Below are 23,064 nucleotides of genomic sequence, written 5' to 3'. Positions count from 1 at the left end.
CACAAGCATACACGGCATATACTATGTTCATTCGCATTTTACAGGTGAGAATATTGAGACACCTAGACACTGAGGTCTTGCCCTACATCTCATAGGCAGTGTGGCTGAGGCAGGATGTACCCCACTCCTGTCTGACACCAGGTCGACATCTTAAACCACTCTGCCAGGGATTCGTATGAACCCCTGGGGGGTTCACATTCTCTGGGTTCAGTAGGTTCTACAAAAGTTTTTACATTTAGTGTTTGCTCATCTAATTAGTGCTTGCACATCTAATTAGTCTACAAAGAATTATTTTGCCAGTTTTAAAGACAAGCTTCTCTGAAGGAAAGTGAAATTTTAGTTTTTTAACTCAGCTTTTCCGGAGACTGAGCCCAAGCAATGCCAAGGTGTCTTTCTAAGAATTCTTTGCAAAACATGAGAATTTAGGGCAGGGGCAGAGGTACCTGCATTTTGCTAAATTTATGGCCCCTGTGTTGTACCATATTGATTCTCTTTCTATCAGAAAAAGGGAAGTCTACCTTATACTGTGTGAAATGTATGCAAACTTAACCACTGACCTTGCCTTAGAACTCGTACTTAGAATTTATTTTAGGTCCTTAATATGCTGTGTTTCAACTAAATTATTGAGTTAAACTGGAGGCTTCCAAGAAGTGTTAGTACTTCACTCTTTAGTTGGGTGTGTGCCACAAAGCAACTACCATATTTTGGGTCCTATATCAGTTTTCCTGAGGGAAACACACATTAAAAACATATTATTTAATTTTCAGATGCTGGCTTAAAGCCAAGTGCATTTATTAACAGTTAAATCCCTTTGACAGGTCCACATCTCTAAGAGTTACTGAAAACCAGAGCAATGGATCTTTCAAATATACATGCTCTGGAACTAGGAAAACAAGGAATATTTATTAGCAAACTGGGCAGTTGATTTGCTTATGCAATCCTTTATTAACTTAAATAAGATGTGACTTCTTGAGCACTGTCAGTCTTTAAAAACAGTGACTGTGGGTGGGCTTAGCTAGGAAATATAAAGTGTGGAATTTATATTTGTGGAATTCAAGAACATTACCATTGACTAACGATATACATATATAATAATTCATATTGACTAATGAGGTCAGTCTAAAAAACATTTTATATGAATAATACAACTTTACCTGGAACTGTAATAATTTTGGTGAGAGTTAGGCTCTACTTTGGGACTTTAATTCTGGTTAGTTTTTGATTCATACACAATAAAAGATCGACAGTATCAAGCACATACTATTTTGGGGTCCAACAAGACATAGGTGAGGCTGGCAGAACTGATCTAATTTTTCAAAATGCATTTAACTTTATGAACTGATGAGACCACTCAGAAAATAAATATGTACTAAGTGAAAGTTGTGCTTCGTAAAGATGTTCGACATTATTGAAGTGAGGGTAAGGATGAATAGGAGGTTAAAGCAGTCTGGCTCCATAGTCAGTTCAGTTTTATCATTTCCTTTTCTATTGATATTCCTTCCTTTTTGAGATTGATTTCTTTTTAATTACATCCAGTTCTCTTGGTTCAGGCCCATTATGTACTATTTATCTTAAGTGGCATCAGAGGATCTATTCTCTATTCTTGGAAGTCTTTATTAGGCCCTAAATTTACTTGCCTGTAAGGCTGTGCTTACATCTTGTACAATATCCATTTCTGTTGACTTTGGGGGTGACTCCTGTAGATGGAACTTGGAAGTATCTGCTTTGCACCGGCACCCTAGTGGGGTGAGCTCAAGGGCAGGCCCCACACTCTAGAGCACTGACCTCGAGTGATGCTGGACTAGGAACTCTGGATCCTCTCACCCTCCAAACTTCTCACATACAAAATAGAGGGTATTGAAATATAGAATAGAATATAGAATCCAGGAGGCCAAGTTAAGTTTGAATTTCAGCTAGCAAATAAATTCAACTTGTTTCCTAATTCCAGCCACCCTGTTACAGACCTTCATCTCTTCAGATGCAAAATATGGAGAATAATGGTATCTACCTCTTAGGCTTGCTTAAAACCTGGTGCATGTGTGTATTTATTTTAGGTAGCAGTCCTTGTTAGGTAACCTGTCCACGGTCATGCTCAAGTATTAGAACCAGTGTTCTGATTCCAGAGGCACAGCCTCCCTCCATATTGCCTCAGTCAAGATGATGTCAATCACTAAGAATCCCTAATGAGCCAGTAATAATGTAAACATTGTTAAAAATATAAATACCAACACAGTTGCCATATGCTAATTTTTTGTTACTAAATGTCAGGAAGCCTACTATCTGTATCCGCCCTTATATATATACATAAGGCTGAAAATAAAATTCAGGGAGGTAGGAAATTCTCATAAGTTTCCTCGTAAGTCTGTCTTTTAAAGTCATTAATTCAAACGTATAACAGAAAATTTGAACTCTGAAGTCTATCATTCTTTTAAAGTGGACTCTAGAGGGTGGGGAGGGTATAGCTCAAGTGGTAGAGCACATATTTAGCAGGCATGAGGTCCTGGGTTCAATCACCAATACCTCCTCTAAAAAAATTTTTTAAATTAAAGTGGACTCTAGAGAAATTAACAGTGCATAAAAATGGAACTGAAGTATTTAATATCTCCCCCATTGTTCAATACCTTCCTGTTGCTTCACGGTGACATCCAAATATCTCAGCGCAGCATTTGAGTGACTCCAGTTTGCAGCCTCAGCTCCTATTAATTCTCTGTCATGAGCTCTACCCTGGTACCCTTGACATTCCTCAACTTTGCTATTCTTTCTGCTCCAGTATCTTTGTCTGTAATCCCTTTATCCTTGAAAGCATTTTCTGTATCTCAGCCATGGGAAATCTCTTATCTTCATTTTAAACACCCAGTTCTTCTGTGGCATAACCTTTCCTCAGCTAACTGGTCCTTTTGCTGGTTTTTCTATCATACTGTCTAGCACAGAGCTTGCCTTGCAGTTGTATTTCACTTGTCTCCCTAAAATTTTAGTTTCTTGTGATCAGAACTTTCTTATTCTTCTCCACATATGTCTTAGTCCAAAAACAGTGCTTTTCCCGAAGAATTTCCCTAACTATCTGCTGGGCTAAATTTAGTCCAGCAGCACATAGGAATAGTGCTCTCAAACTTGCAGCTCCTTAAATTGAAATTTTGTGAACCCAACAAATAAGGTTTTGGACAGGTCCACCATGACCAGAAATTATGTTTTTGGCATTTAAAATAATGTTTTCCCTTTTGTTAAAAATTAATACATACTCTAATAACCGAAAACTTCCCCAACTTGGGAAAGGAAATAGCCACCTAAGCCCAGAAGCGTGGAGAGTTCCACACAGGATCAACCCAAAGAGGAACACACTGAGGTACATAGTAGTCAAACTGACAAAAATTAAGGATAAGGAGAAAATATTAAAATTAGCAAGAGAAAAGCAAAAAATAACATATAAGGGAACTCCCATAAGGTTATCAGCTGATTTTTTAGCAGAAACTCTGCAGGCCAGAAGGAAGTGGCACAATATATTTTAAGTGATGAAAGGGAAAAACTTACAACCAAGAATACTCTATCCAGCAAGGCTCTCATTCAGATTTGGAGAAATCAAAAGCTTCACAGATAAACAAAAGCTAAAAGAATTCAGCACCACCAAACCAGCTTTACAACAGATGTTAAAGGAACTTCTCTAGTCCTCAAACCATAAGAAAAGAGAGCAAAAAGAAGAAAGAGGAAAAAAAGAAAAAGATTGCTTTGGCAGCTCAGGGTCTTTTATGGTTCCATATAAATTTTGGAATTGTTTCTTTTAGTTCTGTGAAAAATGTCATGAGTATTTTGACAGAGGTTGCATTGGATCTATAGATTGCTTTGGGTAGTATGTCCATTTTGATCATGTTGATTCTTCCAGTCCAAGAGCACAAGTTATCTTTCCATTTCTTTGTATGATCCTCAATCTCCTTCATGAATGTTTTATAGTTTTCAGAGTATAGGTAACCTCCTTGGTTAAGTTTATTTCTAGGTATTTTGTTGTTTCTAATGCAATGGAAATGTCTGTGCTGGTTAGAAAATTCTGGTTTTGAAGTGAAAATAAAGAAGTGAATGAAGGGCTGAAAATGGCAAAATATCCTTCTGTCTAATGGGTGAGTTGTAGTCCATTACATATATATGCTGCATCTGTATCCATTCATCTATTGATGTGCACTTAGGATGCTTCCATATCTTGGCAGTTATAAATAATGTTGCTGTTAATAGCAAGGTGTATGTATCTTTTTGAATTAATTCTTGTTCTGTGGTTGGCTTTATTCCATTGATAACTATGTTAAGTTTAAAAAGGTAAAGCTCTAAATGCTCTTAGAAACAATGAACAGTACATATATGTAAATTTTAAAAATATATGCAGTATGTTGTATATATGTGTTTACATGCAATATATTGTATATGTGCAGTCAAATTGTAACAATTCTATCTAATAAAAATGAAAAATTAATACATATTCACTTTAGAAAACTTGTAAAATTAAAGACACACACAAAGAGGGAAAATTATCAGTAAACTACCTTTCAAGGTAGCAGCTGCTGCTATTTTTTTTAAATACAGTAATACTATGTGTTTGTTTTTCTGTCAAATTCTCAGAGGCAACATGGACTAAAGGGTGAATACAAGGGGTCTGAACCCCCAAGCCCAGCCCTTCATGACTGTGTGACCCTGTGTTAGTCACTTGATTGCTCTGAGGCCAAGTTTCTCATCCGAAAAATAGAAATGCTAATACTGCTTTTTAGTCCCATAGGGTTTTTTAAAGGATCAAATTGCAAAGCATTTTGACAGTATTCTGTACAGCAGCGAACACTACATGCCTGTTTTTTATTAGTATGTTAAACTGTACCGAAGATGAGTCTCTGGATACATGGAGAGAGCAGATGGAATCCTAAGCACTAGTTCAAACTGGGTTTGCGCCAGGCCCAGTACCCTGCGTTACAGAGAGTCTTCATGTCACTAGTGGGGAGGGAACTAAGTTTTACTGAGCACCTACGCCGTGCCAGGTTCTATGCTCTTCATCTTACCCTTGTCTTCCCACAGCACCACATAACCCCCTTTACATCTGAGAGAGCCTGAATTCAGTGATCTAAGCCACTGGGATTGTACAGTTAAAATGAAAGTGCGTCTCACTTCAAATCCTACATTCCGTCTTCACTACGGTAAGAAATACTTTGTGGGGGGGGTAGTATTTTTATGGAATTCCTCCTATTCTAATTATGGAAATGTCTGGTGATTGAAGGGCAGGATTTGATTGGGTACATGGAATACTTTGAGGCAGATTCTCTTGGGAATGGTAAAAGAAGTTGTGATTATTTCGTAGGGAAAGAGTGGACTCATTTAAAAGCTACTGTCAAGCTCCTGAAAGGAAACAAATGGTAGATGTTGACCAAGTACCGTTGGCTTGTAGTTTACCTAAACCTATCTTAAAATAGGATTGAGAAGTTTTCATAGCGTGGCTTCTTTAGCTCTAAAAAGAGCTTCTGAGAGAAATTGTGGAATGTCTTTTTCGATAAAATGGTTGTTTTGAACAAAGCAGATTTATCTTTTCAAGATTCAGTCCTATTTGGAGGTAGAAAACTAGACTCAAGATGAGTTAGCTCAGTTTCAAGTAGATGTGAAGGCAAGAAACATCACTACAAATTCTGCTGAAGCTATGATTAAAATAAAATGCTATGACAGCACAGAAAATTTAAAATGGTATTACAGGACAGAGACACATGAGGGTGCTCTAACCAGCTGCTATCATAAAGGAATTAAACTGCTCAGATATTAGGGGAAGATTAAGGCCTGTTGCAAATGGCAGTGTTGAATTCTGATTTGTAGCGTTGGCTAAACAGAACAATCTTGGAATGCATGGTTTTTCTTTTAAAATGTATTGCCCTAGTTGTGCCCTCCCCCCATTTTAAAAAGTAGAAGATGTTCATATTGGACAATTTGGGAAATACTGAAAAGCACAAAGAAGAAAGAAAAATGAAGTGGTGCTGCTGTCAGCCTGGGAGGCTGGAGTTTTCTAGAGCCAGGCCAGTCGGAGGCTGAGCTCAGGAGGCCTGCGTTCAAACACAAGCCCAGCCTGTTCTCATTTTGATTCCACAGACCTTCTGCTGGTACGAAGGGGGAGTAGAGGCTGGGGGTCTAATGACCGCAAGAAGAGAATTAGAGACGCATGTTTATCTCAATACATTTACTCTCATTAAAGTTCATATTCACTGACATCATGCATCTCCTTGAAAAAGTCTGCCCACCCACCATTAATTAAAGCCACATTTTAAAAAGTCAGTGTGTGCACTTTTATTCCAATCAAAAGTAGCCTCCTAAGTTTTGCAGAGTAGGCAGGAGAATATCTGAGGCCTGACAGCTGTTCACCTCTACACAGTGAGGAATCGAGTGATTTACATTAAAAGTCCTGCTTATTGAGAGCCCACAATATAGCAATGTAATGGCTAAGATCTCTTGTCTTGAAGAGTTGAAACATTGAATATCTAATGACCTACTAAGCAAAATTAACATTTACTTTGATGAGTCAATGTTATGTTGGATGCACTGTATGACCATATGCTTTTATCTTTTCAAACAGTCTGAGAGATCTAACTGTATACCCTGCTGGACTAATTGAGCAGCATACTCCTATCAAAGACACCACACTTTATAACCTATACATGTGGTATCAATGTCAAAACAGAGGTCAATGTAAATTTTTCCTTATCTAAACCATTGCACAAACAGTAATTACTAGTAGTTGCAGGATTGCACAACCATTGTCTATATTCTTGGCAGTAGTCACTATAAGTTCATAAATTCATGAAAATAAGGAATGTTGATTTTTAAAGTTCAAGAAAGGTACTATTTGTAAACAGTTCAGGTCACACTCATCTTATTCCATGTGCTAAGCAAGGCTTCTTTCCTTCCAACTTCCTTTAAATGAAATCTTTTCCTTCTGTAAGCCTAGTAAAAGGGTTTTCATCCAGACAGATCTGCATTCTTCTCTATTCTTTTTCCTATTAAAGCTCCCCCCCAGGGACATTTCCATTTTATGGTCTTTCTTTATGTATTAATATCAAACGTATTTTAATTTTGTGTTGATGAAAGACAAATTATGGTTATCTCTTCTCATTGGCAATTAGATTATTCTAGAATGGTTCCGACTGAATGTTTGATTAGCTAGAGCCAATTCATGCTTTTCACACAAAGGCACAACGTGCGGCATTCGGATTCTCCAGTTCTGGTCCGGCCACTGTGCCGGAAGACATGGCTCATCACTGGATCTGAACACTGGCACTGGAACGGTTTAAGCCTAGGCGAGAGCACCCCGGGGCTGGGAGTTGAAATCTGAATTCTAGTCCTGGCTTTCCTACCAATTCTCCATGTGACCTTGAGCAGTGGAGGGCCTGTTTTCTCATCTGACACATAGTGGGTAGGAGTGAATACCGACCAGATACCCACAGCCCAGGAAGTTAGTCAGGACTAGAGGTTAAGGAGCCAAAGTACTCGTTGAGGGCATGTCTCCCCCGGCCCATTTATTCATCCAGTACCAGAAACCCCAAGGTGGGGCTTTTAAGAGTGAAGCTGGGTCTGGTTCTAAAAAGAGCCTCCCTGAATCTAGAAGAAGCCAACAAGCCATGCCTGGTGAGTTGCTTTCATAATAAATTTGAGACAAGATACTCTGGGTCTTAATACCCCTTAGATACAGGCATTCAGTGTCCCACTGGTATGCACCATCCTCACCCACAGTATCCAGAGGGACCATAAAACACTGGACTCTACCCAAAGCCAAAAGCAGTGGGAGGACCCTTCAGCTCAGCTGTGGGACGGAAGGTGGAGTGTGGGTGGGGCCATTTCAACGCAGTCGGGGGTGTTCTTGAGGACACGGAGCTCTGGGCTGAGGGACATTGGGAAGTTGTGACCATAACATTTTATCAACTCTAGGAAAGTTTCAGAGAAGCTCAGCTTAAGTGATTTATAAGGCCATGCAGTCCATACCTTCCTGCCAGCTCTGTTGTTGTGCAAGTTCATCAGGGCCCTGGCATCCTTTCCTTTTCTTTCCTTGGCATCCACAAACGCACGGGCAAACTTGATCCCGTAGTCAATGTTATCGCTGCAGCCACCCCAGTCGAAAGTGCCCTTGCTGTCTTTGGCCGTTCCCTTCTTCTTTGGGTCACAGGAACAGGATTTTAATTCTCCTTGGCTACAGGCCCTGGTGATGGCAAACACAACTCCAGCTGAGGAGATGGCGTAAACAAAGGCAGATTCCCGGCTACCTGTAACAAAAATGCTGGTCTTAAAAGCGGTCTGGAATCGCTTGTCTTGAATGGCTTGCACATGATGGCTGCTTAATATGTGTTCTGCCTCTGACATCCTTTGCCACGAGACAAAGTGTTCTTGAAGAATTCTTTCCTAAAGCCAAGGCTCTTTCTTTAATACGAATCACCTCCACTTAATACACGTGTCAATTTAGACAACTGTGTGACAACTGTCGTTAAAGTAAACAGAGTCTAAAAGAAAATGCAGCAGAAGCCTGCCCTGCCCAGGTCCTGGCTTCACATGAATCTCAAACACGTGCTCACTTTAACCTAGAATCCCACACCTCCCAGAAGAGGAGCGGAACATCCCTAGGCCTTCATTTCCTTACTGCCACACACAGTTAGAATTCTACAATCCTGTCGTTTCATAGTATATTTTGGTATTTGTGCTACTACAGCTCTCCTTGACGAAACGTCCCAGACCTCCAGGCATTACTGAGGACACTCATATGCATTGAAACGATCACCGCTGAAAAACTGAATTCCAAGTAATCTAGGGGCTGAGGTGGGAAGACAATTCAAGGCAGTTACCAGCCTCTGTTGTTAACCCTGGAGCGCTTTGGCTTGGCATCAACTTTCACAAGTAATGGAGAGATTGTTGAAGGTAATATGCAATATCCTTGGATTACATACTATGTCTGACTATTAAGGTAAATTTACTTTCTTCTGGAACACCTGCACTAATCACTGGTATTGGGTAAAAGACAGTGAAAAGCTTTTCTTTGGTTTTTCTGGAAGGAAACAAATTTACCGCCTATAATTAGACTTGGGCAAGAACCCTTTGGGGTGCTTTCTTAGAATTGTTCTTTATTAGAGCACAGGCTACTTTCACTTACAGGCTGAAAGGTACATATTTCAGTGCAATAACTACATTAAATTATTTTAATAATCTGTAGTAACTCATAACACGGTGTTGTGGTATAGTGACAGATATAAGGCTCTTTGGGGTCTGTGTGCACCTCATTTTTCAAGCGGAGCTGTATTTCATTCTTATTAGCATGCCTTTTTATTAATGGTTGCTGCAGCAAATATATTAACAATCAAAATAGAAGCCGAACGAGCTAATGCCAGTGCAAGGCAGAAAATGGAGAGCTATTTGGTGATTCAACATGTCAAGACGAGTGTGACTTTTTGAACCACACAGCTGGGAGAACAAACCACCTTTTCGCATTGAAGCCCTGCTTGTTTCCGTTTGTCATTCAGTGCTAAAATTTATTCTACATCCCTTGCAATATTTGCTCTGCTAGTCTCATTATTAAAAATCAGGAAAACATATCTACACCATATTAAATGGCACTTACCTCAGCCTTCAAAAAATATCTCCCCTGAAACCTCTAACTATCAAAAAAAGGAATCAATCATACCTTGTAGTTAGGGGAAATCAATTATATGACTATTTGCCATAGGTAGCAGGTAGTGCTCTCCAGAGAGAAAAGTGATGGTCAGGGGAGCTGTTTGAGAATCCCAGATTATATTATTAGGATCACAGATTTTCTAAGTGGAATTGAGATGTTTTGTAAAAGACGATGCAGATGTGGTTTAATCTCAGGGAGTGGCTTTCAGCTAGACACAATTTTTACTGCACTCACTTTATACTTTAGGAAAATACCTTGTTCGTAGTTATCCCACTGATGTGCTAAAGCCTGGTTTTGGATTTAAAGTTCAGTGCCCACATTTAGAGATATCACGTGGGAGAAAATTCCCAAATGTGTAATGTATTTTGTAGTGGTCTTTATTTTTAAGGAAAAAGAAGAGAAACTTCCTGAGCTGGGCTTTTAGAGGAAAGCTATGGAAGATGCAGGTGATGGAATGTCAATGATCAGAGAGTATTTTGCAAGTTAGTAGAGGAATAAATTGTCTAGGCACAGAATGCATCCTGTACTAACTTGCAATTACATTGACTTGTTGGCTGAAAGAAAAAAGAATCACTTAAAATCTGCTACATTTCAGAAATAATTTCCAAAGCCAAACCATCACCTTTCTAAATATTCGTCATTTATTATTCAGGTGCATTACTAAATAGCTAGATGTTTGTTTATTTAAATAAAAATTAGCACATTGACTGACTTTTCATTTTACCTCCAGCTGTTTTGGTATCATGTAGATATGGCCTTAAGATGTTTTCAGTTAAGTGTCTTAGATGAATCACTAAAATGCTATGTGCGAAATAGTAGCACATTTCAAGAGTTGGCTTTGTAACAAAACAAATTTTGATCTTGGACCTCTTCTTAGAAAAACTGATTTTAAAGCCATCGCAATATGAAACAAAATCCAAATGTAAAGGGTGATATTTCGACTTCCTGGTATGCTACTATTGAAGTTTTCCTAATTTTTGATTTGGGATAAGTCAAGCAATGTTTACTAAGTGCATAGGCTGGGATAGGCGGCTGGGAGGGCAAAACAATAGAAGCTAGGCTGTCTGGAAGGTTAAGGTGGTTCAACTATTTTTAAAAATGCTTGGGTTTTTTTGCTTTTTTTTTTTTTTTTTTTTTTTAAGGGATGGAACCTAATCACCTTTTTGTTTATGGCTTGTTCTAGAATTCTGGAGGCATATTCAAATTCATGCAGGCATTACTTTTGAGTTTACTAGTTCTGCCTTTACGTTTCTCTGCCTGTGTCTGGCGACTGAGCAAATTACGGCTTAATGAGCAAGTTATAAACGTTCCTAAAAATCGTTTTATCTTCCTCTAGCTCTCTGAAGCAAAAGAGGCAAGTGTCCTCCATTTCTCTATGACCATGGGCTACAGTAGTAACTTTTATGTTCTCCCCATATATGGTATTGCCCTTTGCCTTTCCTGTTCATCTGTAAGGACATTTAGGTTTCCAAAGGGGAGTTCTTTACAACTCTTAAGATGTGAATTTCCCTCCAAGCAATTAATTGTAAAACTCTTTGGATAGCTTCATTGGAATTTCGTGATTATTTCCAGGATAAGCTACCTTAGGCCAAATTCAGCCTTCCCATAACCAACACAAAATCATCACTGACAGTCACAGGAGTTTACATAAGTGTCCAGGAAGAAATCTGGCCTTCTGTAAAGATTGGAAAGAAATTATGTAGCATGGGTGTTTTAAGTTTTGAGTATTTTGGCGAAGCATTCAGCTTCATCTGAAAGAAATCTGAAGGAAGTACAGTTATAATCTCTTATTTACCTGAAGCCTTAAACTAAATCAAACTTGTTCTTCCCCCTCCACTTATAACCTTTTCCTCTCAGCCACGCTACAGCTCTGAAGAAACAAACGTTGCCAAGATTAAGTTGACGTATTTTATGAATGAATCTCCACCTTTGGCAGATATACTATCTTTAGGACCAGTGGTCAGAATTGCTTCCTTTCATTTGTGACCTCAAGGGTTTTTTTCCCCCTGGTATGGAGACAATCTTAATGGATTTTCATAGACAGACTCTATAGGTGATCGTTTTATAAATGAGAAGTACACTTAATTTGTAATCATTGGAAAATGGCTGTGAGAACTTTTAAAAGGAAAAATCCTGATATATCTTAAACACCGAGAGCCTGTACATGATACATCCAAAGATTCCTTGTGTTGGATATTTGCAAACTCTCTTTGACAAGGTCCAGCACTTTAATTGATTCACTGGTGAGCTAATCTAGGTGAAGTCTTAAAATTCCATGTAGCTGAAATTTATTATTATCCTGTCAAAAATTTTGCGATGTCATATCGAAACTCCAAAAGGAATGCAGAAGAATATAGTTCTTAAACTAGAGAATAAAATTGCAGAATATCACAGTAAATTAACTTTAGGGATACGTTAAGAGTGAGAGTACTACGCCCTTGGGGGATTTTAGAGCCGTTCAGTTATGCATTTGGCCTCATAAAACCCTAGGGCTGTGATGATTACATGATAGAAACACCCTCTACTAAGCATTACCAAGTGCACAGCCCGAGTGATTTTCTTAGGAATTAGGGGGGCGGTAGGCAAAAACAAGTGGAAAGTTTGCACATAAACTAGGGTTCACACGTAAACTGCTGTGTTTTCAGTCAGATTTCCCAGAAGCACATGGAGTGTGCTACTTCTTGGAGAATGCTACTAAGGCCAGGTTAGCAGAAGGGTATTTTTTGAAAATAAAATCTAATTTTCAATTTTCTCTGATTGTATACTAACTAGTGAGCCACTTTGCACATTCAGGACTTTTAAGTTTATTTGGTAATTAGATAATATTCGATGCTCTTTCTAAAAAAGAAAAGAAAAGGGAAAAACCACAGGCATACCCCATTTTATTGCATTTCACTTTATTATGCTTCACAGATACTATGTTTTTTACAAACTGAAGCTTTGTGGCAACCCTGTGTTATCAGATGCTGGTTAGCATTTTTTAGCAAGAAAGTATTTTTAAATTAAGATATGTACATTGTTTTTCCAACACTTAATAGACTATAATATAGTATAAACATAACTTTTATATGAATTGGGAAACCAGAAAAATTCCTGTGACTTGCTTTATTGTGGTGGTCTGGAACAAAACCTGCAATATCTCCAAGGTCTACCTCTCTGTATTCATGGTTCCCACCCCTACCCTCCATAAATATCCTTCTGCTTAAAATGTACCTGGAAAATAGGCACTCACTACAAGTGCATCCATTCATTCATTCAACCATTCAATGAATGAATGATGCCTACAACACACAAGGTACCAAGTGAGGTGTAGGGAAGGCAGGTTAGTCCCTGCCTTATAGAATTTATAGTTTACTGAAAAAAAATATTTCATTTAGAAACAGAATGACCCAAAGCTGAGTAGCTGAATGAGAGGTCAAAGGTGATAAGCAAAGATTTGTCTCTGCTTCTTAGTAACACATGTTATTATAATAATGACTATGTATTATGGCCAATAAAAGAATTGCCCATTCTATCCTGATCTTCTGCTCAAATCCTTCTGGAAGTTTCAAGTCCCAGAAAGAAGAGTTAAAAAGTCAGAGGCACTCTGTGGCTGCTGCTTCCTTTCTCCTAGAGACAAAATCTGAGCCTGGAGGGAAGGGCAGGGCTGTGAGGTGACTCGGATGGACAGCAAAGAATAAAACGACACTAGCCTGGGGCACTACATCCTAATCCATGACCAGCCTCCTCCTCCAAAACTTTAGACAAGTTTCTTGATTTCTCTAGTCCCCATCTATAAACAGGGAAAATGCCACCCAAAAGAATGAGCTTCTGACTGAATAAAATGCAGGAAAAGATGAGCAGGGACTTTGAAGGTCAAATAAGGGAGTGTGTATGGGAGGGGAGAGCCCATGGAGCTGCGTGATGGTGGGAGACTTACTTCGGAGCAAGACCCGGCCGAAGAGGCTGTGATCCCTCTCCAGGGTGTTGCAGTTCCAGCGGTGCTGGCGAAACTGGTGCTGGCACTCTGCTGTCCACTCGGCCACGCCCAGGCCAATGGCACGCATCACGTCTGGGTGTCTGTGGCACAGCTGCCGCTGACGGCTCACCAGGCCTGGCACATTGTCACACATCACCCAGGCGGAGCCACTTATAGCTCTCATGTACCTGGGAAGGACCAACACGGGTGAGGACACTGAACAGCGGGCACGGTGTTTCCCAGGAGAGTGACGAATTCAAAACAATGTTTCAAATACGAATTCCTTATCCTTTGGTGGATCTCAGAAAGCAAAGGTTAATTAACTTTTGTTCACTGGAGAAGCTGCATGGCAGGCATGGTGAGTGGTCTGGTAGAAGCCACCCCAAAATGGAGTCATGACTGTTACTTGGACAGGAAGCCAGGGCACCAGACACCAGACACCAGACTCTGCTTTGGGCAGAGTAGGAGAGGCAAGGTCTGTGGTCGGGGAACAGAATGACGGGGGAAGGGGCAACATGTTTTTGGAAGAACACTTCCAAGACTTTTCCCAGGAAGACTCTAATCTCAGTACATAATGTGTCTGGACTTGGCTTTGGAGGGAGCTGACCTTTATAAGCTCCTCACTCCCATTTATTTCACCTCATGTTTAAGTGTCTTAAGAAACTATCTGTCTAATCAGCACCTGCAGGTATCTGATGTTATACGCTCCGCACAGACATGCCGTTCTTTTCCTACTAAAGAATCCTTTAAATATTTCCATTTTCCAGCTCTTTTTGGCTTTTATAGAGAACCTTTGGGGGAAAAAAATCTTTCTATTGTTATTAAGGACACTAAATGTTTGGAAGAATCAAACAGTGTTATAGCTCCATAAAGTACTTTTGAAAAGAAACTTTAACAAAAAATTACATCATCATCTCTACCCAGATGTTCTCTATTAGTTGTGAAATGTTTAGAAAGGTACCTTTTATATAACCCAAGCTGCCATAGGTGTCTTTTGAAGCGATCAAACAAGGAGAATGTCTTTTTCTTGTATTTTCATTATTTTATATGATCATAAAATCGTTACAGCTGTGACTCCCCAAAAATATATTTAAGTGACAGCTGAGAGACAATGTGACAAAAAGCCTGGGCAATAAATAATATTTATACACCCATGGAAACAGAAATAGTCATTTTATTGAAAAATGGTCAGTCTGATAAATCAATCTTTGATCCTGTGTCAGCAATGTCAAGGCTAAACGCCTTTCTGTTCAAAGAGGCTTAGGAAGGAATTGAACCCCTCTTCCCATCAACGCTTTGCCTTGCTCCTTTGAAGAGCTCCAGTGTCTTCCTAAAGTTCCCTGCTCTAGTCTTTTATTTGGCTGAGGCCCCTTACTTTTGCCAGATTCTTTTTAAAAAAGCAGCCCAACATAACAGATAACAGGTCTTTCTGAATCAGTATTTTAAGTATCTGTTCAGAAACTTTTAGGTACAAGAACGTTAAAGAGGTCTCAACTCCATCTCTTCTCAAGATCAGACAGAGATGGGGAAGAGTTTCTGGGTGGGGAGAGACTGCCTTTGGAACTTTTAAGGATGCTAAGACCCGTTACGTTTCAACGTTCCTTCACAATTTATAATAAATCGAAAATCAAGGTACAAAGGAGAGCAGCAAAGTTACTCTTTAGGGTGGCTGTGGTTTCGAATAGGGTAACACCTTAGAGCCCCCGGGCTCTAGAGCTTCGCATTAAGGCAGTAGCCTCTACCTGGAGGCAGCAAAATGTTCTCCTGCCCCATTGGGATGAAGCAGGAATGTGGAAGTACGGGATGTAATGCAAAATCACACGCTTTGGGTTCTACAGCTCCTCACTGCTTGAATTGGCCCGTCGGTTTATCTTGAGTTTTTTCTTTTCGTGGGGAGGTGGGGGCTGGGGGGAGATGACTGTAGTTTTGGAGGTGAATTCACACACACACACAGGCACACGCGCGCGCGCGCACACGCACACGGCTGTGATAGTGGAGCTAGAGACCCGGCTAGCGCTTCTCTCAACGATCCGGATCTTGCTGTCGCTCAGCAAGATCCAAATAAACCAAACATCTGAGTTCTCATTTGAGGGGGAATGTCGGGGGCGGGGGGGGGGGGTGGCGGCTGGAGTTGTCAAAGCTGGAATGGTCTTCCGAGGAAAAGCGAAGGGGCAATAGGAGACGGCAGCAGCCAGGGTTTGGGCCGGAATCTGCGACTGCCGCGGCGGCGGGGAAGCGCCTCCGGAAAGGGTCTATGGCCAGTGCGGTCCCCACTCCCATCTCCAAAATCCCCCCGTGCCGGTGCGCGTGGACTTACCACCATGAAGAGCTGACCTCAGGGCTGAGCCAGGTCAAGAGCAGAGGGAGCCAAAGCCAGATTCCACCGAGACGGGCGTTCATATTAACCCCCTTGCGTCCGCATCAGGTCAGACTCCGTGTGCGGGCGCCATGCGTGCCCGGAGCAGAAGCGCTCAGCGCCGGGAGCGCCTCGTCACGGCCGCCGGCGCCTCGCCGCGCCCCCGCCCCCCGCTCGCGTCTGCGGCGAGTGGCGAGACTCGCTGATAAAGTTTCAAGCGACCAGCAGGGTGAGCGATAAAGGCCAGCCGGGGCCGCCTCGCCCACAGCCAATTCCCTAGGCGCGGCGAGCACGGACAGCCGGAGAGCTCTGCGCGCCTCCCGCGCGCCCGGGTCCCTTCAGCTCCCCGCCCGCCCAGGCGCAGCCGAGGGAGGGGGCGCTGTGCCGGGGGTGGGGGTGTGGGATTTATATAAGGATGGATGAAATGATGGCAGGAGAGGTCTGCGGGTGAGACGAGGAAGGAGAAACACCTCTGTGTGGCCTCGAGCACGCGCGGGGGCAGACACCTTTCGGAAAGCTCCAGGCCAAAGAGCGAGCGGTCCGGATAGGCGAGGCTACCCTCCGGCAGACAGAAGTCCCGGAACGTGCAATGTGGGGAAACGAGGGAGAGGATAAGGAAATAGCTGTGTACAGGAGGCAAGAATCCAGAAATGATTTTCAACTCATTCCTCCACTTCTCTCCCTAACACGGAGAGGAAGAGCGAGCACTTGTAAATTTGGAGCTGCCGAGTCTAAGCAGGGCAAGGTTGGGGAAGAAGGGGCCAGGCCTCAGGGAAATGAAGACCTGTGGCCCTTATTCCCCGGTGCTGGGCTTATATAGAGAGCTTTCAAGGAGGGGAGCCGGGAAGGTCTATGACCCTCCAGACCTCACCCAGGCATCCTCAGCCAAAGCGTCTGGGGAGGATGGGGTTTTTACGCACACCCAGCTCCTCTCTGGCGCTCTAGAGCGCAAAAGACCATGCAGGGAGGAACCAAGGCAGCGAGGAGCCTGCTGAGGGTCTGCGCCCCAGCACTGGTCGCGCCTCTGGCTGCCCGGGCGCTCAGCCTTTGCGCCTTGCGGAGGTTAAAGGGACCCTCGGCCCTGATCTGGGCTCCTGCAGGGCCGAGAGGGGGGCTTGGGCCCGCGGGTGGAGCATTTTGAGCAGCAACTGGCCTGTAGCCCCGCCGTTTATCACCGGAAAGGAAGGAAGACCAGGAACTCGTGGCGGCCGTGAACTGTTCCATTGCTCTTTTCCTGGGGCGGAGGGACTCGCCGCCCGCCCGCCCGCGTAGAGTGCCTTGGGGAATGGGGAATGTGTGTGCGTGTTGGGGGTGGGGTGCACGCTGCATTGTTCGTGGGGCGTGGAGAGATGGTGGTCCAAGATAGGGAGGACGGACTCTCCCCCAACACACGCCTAGAGCCTGGACTGGCTGGAGCATCAGCCCTCGCTGGGCGCGAGCGTGGTGAGAGGCTGGACGGGGCGAATCTCAGAAACGCCAAAAACCTGAAAGATGCTGTCATCGCCATCGCCATCCCCACCCCCCGACGGTCCCTGGCAGGTCCGGCCCCTCCCAGGCTGACCTAGATACATCCCCGTTTGGGTCCGGAAAGGGAGGGGAGGGAAACAAGCACCGCGCCACCCACGACTCGGGAAGAGCAGGGCTCTGCGCCAGGGCTGCTCCATATCACTGGGCCGCGACCCAGGGGAAGTTCTGATCGTCTGTGCAGGGAGGGATGGAGGGGCAGGGAGGGCGCGGGATAGGGGATGGGGGTTGCGTTTCTGCTCATAGTATGTACACAAGCTGGTGTGTGTGTGTGTGTGTGTGTGTGTGTGTGTGTTCGGGGGTGGGGAAGTGGGAGACAGAGTGATGTGATAGGTACCAAACAGCAACAAATACCTCATTTACCTCTGTGCTTATGCTCATAAACCTCTTTCCTGGATGAAGCAGAGGAATAAGTTAAATTTTACTCCCACCCTCCTTTGTCCACAGTCTCTTACAGTAAATCCAGACACTTAGGACATGTAGGAAAGATGGGTGGCCCCAGAGAAACCACCATAAGTTGCCAGAATTTCACAATTTCCAACAAATAATGTAGGGGTGTGAATATGTATGTTGGGAAAGGTAGGCAGCTGTATGCTTCTCTCACAGACGGATGAGACCTGAAACTACCTAAAAAACTGCTCAACTCAAAAGCTCCGCCCACCTCAGCACATAACGTCCTTGCAGCTGAGGGGAGTTAGAAATACAAGGAGTGTGACCATCAGCTTAGAGGCCTTTCCTCTCTGCCCAGGGAATTATTGAGTGGCCAGGAGATCTGCCCTTCAGTTGTTGATGAGGCCAGTGGAGTGACCTAAACCTGAAACAGACCTCCTAGAGAAAGAACAGGACCATCCCCAAAATGAATTAAAACCACTCCAAAAGACTTTATCCTGGGTCAGGAGAAGTACCTCATGACTTGCAGGGAAGAAATCAGCTTTGGTGAAAGGCAAAGGCTGAAAAAGGTCAAGGGGAGTTAAATCCAGATGTGAAAAAGGTCCACCCAAACACCCCTTCCTGACCTGTCTAGAGGCAGTCTGGACCAGATGACTTGTCCCTTCCAAATCTATGATTCTGTTTCCTTCACATTCTCACATTCTCCACCCCTCTTCACTTACGAACCATTATTAGCTCTGTACAACTTCTCTTCCTGCCCACCACGTCTGACTTTCCTCCCTCCTCATCTGTACCTGTTCACTTTGAAGATAAAGTGTTCACCACTAGAAGAAGTTGGGAAATGCTCAAGAAAATTAGGAAGAAAGAAAGTTATTAGAAATCTCACTTCTCTTCCAATAAAAACTACCATCCTAAAGAAGAGCTGATAAATACTTAAGTATATTGCACATGACTTCAGCCTTGCTACAGCAGATGATGAGTTAGGAAAGACAGGATTCAGAGTGCCTTTAGATCTATGAATTTAATACCTGATTTTTTTATTTCTTCAATGAGAAATCTCAGAATTGACTGTGAAATTCATTTACAGTATATAGAACTCAGTTCTCTTTCTGGAGATTAATGTTAGTTTGCTTGTAACTTTAGTATAGCATTGTAGCCAAATGAGTCAGTCTATTTTCTTAGTTAGATCCATTGTTTGTCTAATCTCCCAGGGCAGAGAGAGAACTAATTTACTACCAAACTATCTCCACCCTTTAAAAAGGGACAGTTACTTCTTCAACCAAATAGTCATTAGTGTTTCAGTCTGCACTGGCTTCTTCCTAGGCAGTGACTCCTAATTTAACTACTCACCAGCCAATGATTCAAAGGTCTAGTATTTCCAACTTAAAATCAATGACCTTAAGAGAGAACATTGTATATTAACAAATGGGAAAGAAAAAAAATATATTACTTTCTAAATCTACTAACAGCACATATATATCTTTAAAACTTCTACTTGCTAAGTCTGTCTAACTAAGAGTATCATGTACACATCAACATAAGTTCAGTTTGAAACTTGAAGTTTGTTTTCAATGCTTTTAAAGGCATTGTCTCCTTTCCCCTTTAGTCACTCCTAAAATTTTTATTAAGCACAATCTTAGCTATGGTCTTTGTCAGAAATTGCCTTTTGGAAAGGTTCTAATATCAGTGATTTAAATCTCAGTATGCATTTAAATTAATGTGCATGAAAGACTTGCTTCCAGCCATGAGAAAGTAATATGTACCTGACTTGTTCTTCTACTAAAAAAACCAAAACTCTTAAGACTGTACAAAACTATAAGGCAAATCTTTTCAGGCATTGGGTAATAGGCAGCACATAGCTATAATCTTTGAGAGAAGGAAAACATATGAAGTGGGCTCCACCAACTATCCCATAGTTGTCCTGGTTTTTCTACTGAAGGGTACTTTTCTTAGGGGATGCAAGAAAGTAGAACCCAAACACAGCAGTAGTCTCACTTAGTTAAGGAGGGAGAGACTGGAAGTCTGAGCTGTGGAAGCAGCTGAAATTGGCAGGGTAGAATATCTCAAAGTAGGTAGATGTGAAAAAGGTGACCCCAAAAGTCTACTTGGGGATACACTATGGGTCCTCGGCCAAGAGCTGGGCTGAATATAGCCATGACAGGACTCTACGAGTAGAAGAAATTGCCTGCTGCGTGTCATGCATGCAGTGTTGAGAGACATTGGATTTCCAGCTCAGTGGGGTAGAGAGAACTCACTAAGCACTTCAGGCATTCACTTGAGACACTAGAAACACTGTCCTTTAAGGGTCATTCCTTAGTGTAAAAAGCATATCTTAGGACAAAATTCAAAATTTTGTTTCCATATATCACATGCTCTAAAAAAAAGTAAAAACAAATCAGGCAGTCCAAGGGAGAATTTACAAGGATAAAACCAACACCCATTGAAGGAAGACATCGTATCATTTACAATGTCAAGCATACAATAAAAAAATTAATAGGCAATTGGAAAAACAGGAAAAAAAATGTGACCCATATTTAAGAGAAAGCAGTGAAAAGAAACTGACTTTGAGATGGCCCAGGTGTAGGAACTGGCAGGAAACAAATTTTAAAGTAATTCTTATAACTACACTCAAGTATTTAAAGATCACAATAAGTAACTAAATGGAGAATTTCTTTAGAGAAGCCATAAGAAACAAATGAAAAACTAGAACAGAAAAGTACAGTGTGTGAAATGAAAAATTCATTAAATGGACATAACAATGGAATGGAATTGGCAGGAGAAAGGGACAGTGAACTTAAAGAGACTTTATCTTATGTGAAAAGCAGAAAAGGTATTGAAAATTAAAGAACTGTAACATTAGATATTTGTCGGACAAGACCAAACAGTCTAAATACATGCGCAAGTGGAGTTGCAGAAGGAAAGGAGAGAAGAAAAATGTGACAAAAAATATTTGATGAAATACTGCACCAAATTTGTCCATTATAATAGAATATATCGATTTGCAGACCCAAGATGGTCAGAAAATCCTAAGCAAAATAAATACAAACCATATCACACCTACATACAAAATGATCAAAGAGTTTAAAACCAAAAAGGAGGAAAAAAATCTCTAAAGCAGCCACTGGGAAAAGATACATTAAATATAGAAGAACAAGAATATGCATTACACTGACTTTTTACTAGCAATAATAGAGGCCAGAAGACATTGCAGCAGCATCTTTAAAATGCTAAAAGGAAAAAATGGTTCATGCTGAATTCTATAATCAATGAAAATATCCTTCAAAATTGAAAGAGCAGTTTTTCTTTTGTTTCTTCTCCCCCTTACCTTGGAAATAAGGACTACACTCCATGAGAAAGGGCAAAACTGAAACAGAGTGGCCCAGTAAAGCCTAAAACCAACTCTTGATAGGATCAAAGTGAGCCATGGGTACTCTATTTGCAAGCCAAAAGAAAACTCAACCCTCCTTGGAAGAACATAATTTCATTCAGGTGCCTACAGGGTTTCATTTATTATGTCTAGCATCAAATCTAAAAATTACAAAAAACAAAAGCATAAACTCAGCAAACAAATCAACAGAAAATGGAAACAGACCCATAAGTAATTTAAAGTTTTTTTTTTTTAATTGAAATACAGTCAGTTACAACTTGTCAATTTCTGGTGTACTCTACAATGTCCCAGTCATGCATATATGTACATATATTCATTTTCATATTCTTTTTTCATTAAAGGTTATTACAGGATATTGAATATAGTTCCCTGTGTCTGAGGACTGAAAAATAACTAAAATTTAAAAGTTCAAAAAATAACAGATAATTTTAACAGAAAACTAGAACCCATACAGAAGACTTAAATAAAAAATCTAGAACTGAGAGGGGAAGGGAAACTGTGACTGAAATTAAGAATTAGATGTGTCAAGGAACTACCTAGAATCAGCAGAATGGTGGACTAGTAAACCAGAAGACAGATGAATAAAAGTATCCAGATTAATTCACAGAGAATTAAAAGGGTATAATATACAGAATAAAATAAGATCCAGCATAAGAATGTGTTACCTAGTTGTAATTAAAGTTATAGAAGAAGAGAGAATGAGACTAAAGAAATATTTCCAACTGAGAATTTTCCAAAATACTGAAAGAAATCAAACCACATATTCAAGAAATCTACACACCTGAAGCAGAATAAATATAGGGAAATCCATACTTAGGCAAATTACACAAATTGCTGACAAAGACAAGGAGAAAATACTAAAGCTGCACCAAAAGACATACACAATAGCTTCATGGGAGGAATCATAATATATGGCTGACTTCTCAATGGAAACTACTGAAATCTGAAGACAGTAGAATGACATCTTAAAAAGGGAGGAGGGTACTGCCCAACTGGAATTCTATAATCATTGTAAAGACTCTTCAAAAATGAAGACAAAGATGCTTTCAAACAAAAGCTAAGAAAATAAGTATTAAGCCTATTCTTTAGGCTGAAGAAAAATTATATAAGATAGTATTATGAAATCACAGGAAAGAATGAACACTGGGAAGGGTAGGTTTGTGAGAAAATATAAAATATTGATTGTTGAAAAATGATTGTGATATCTTGAGAGGTTTAAAATATGTAGAAGGAAAATATATAGTATCACTAGCACAAAAAGCAGGAGGGGATGCTGATTGCAGGTAAGATAAAGTAAGTACACTCTACCCTGTCTCTCCCACTGAATACTGCTATATAGCTTGGAAAAAATGCATATAGAAGCTATTTGAGGACGCTAAAAAGTGAATGGTAGCAGGTGGATTAAGGAAGACTGAAATTTTAAGTACCACTAAATGATGATGAGTTTCTTATTTTTTTTAATCTCCTATGGCATCGTGCAGCCTGGGCACAAGGCAGTCAAAAACTTGAAGTGGGAAACTTTCATGGATAGAGCGACCTACAAGAGCAGTCTCTGGAGACGTCCTCTAGTTTTGACTCAAGGAGCACAAAAAGGATTCCTAACATACTCAGTTTCCCCCAACTCCCCATTTCTTAGACTGCAGTGCCCTCAGAAGTCCTGTTTTGATGTTGGCAGTAATTACAGTGGCAGCACTGAGAACCCACATATATATGCCTCAAACTCTTAAGAGATGGAAAAATTCCTCTCCAAACAGAGGTATGGTGGTCTCAAAAAAGGTGGGACAAAATTT

General features: G+C 41.2%; 1 protein-coding gene across 1 annotated transcript in view; it reads right to left on the bottom strand.

The window, feature by feature from the left end:
* WNT2 (Wnt family member 2) overlaps window positions 1-16,316 on the bottom strand; it is a 42,121-nt gene extending 25,805 nt beyond the window's left edge. Inside the window, exons 1-3 of the mRNA XM_010975579.3 lie at window positions 15,934-16,316; window positions 13,578-13,804; window positions 7,984-8,261 (exon numbers count right to left, since the gene is read on the bottom strand). Of these exons, the coding sequence (XP_010973881.1) occupies window positions 7,984-8,261; window positions 13,578-13,804; window positions 15,934-16,016 (588 nt within the window). The 5' untranslated portion in view covers window positions 16,017-16,316. The remainder of the gene's footprint in view (window positions 1-7,983; window positions 8,262-13,577; window positions 13,805-15,933) is intronic.
* Between the last annotated feature and the right edge of the window lie 6,748 nt (window positions 16,317-23,064).

The sequence above is a fragment of the Camelus dromedarius genome, chromosome 7 (assembly GCF_036321535.1).
Source record: "Camelus dromedarius isolate mCamDro1 chromosome 7, mCamDro1.pat, whole genome shotgun sequence".
Lineage (NCBI taxonomy): Eukaryota > Metazoa > Chordata > Mammalia > Artiodactyla > Camelidae > Camelus > Camelus dromedarius.
This window is presented reverse-complemented; position numbering and strand designations above follow the sequence as displayed.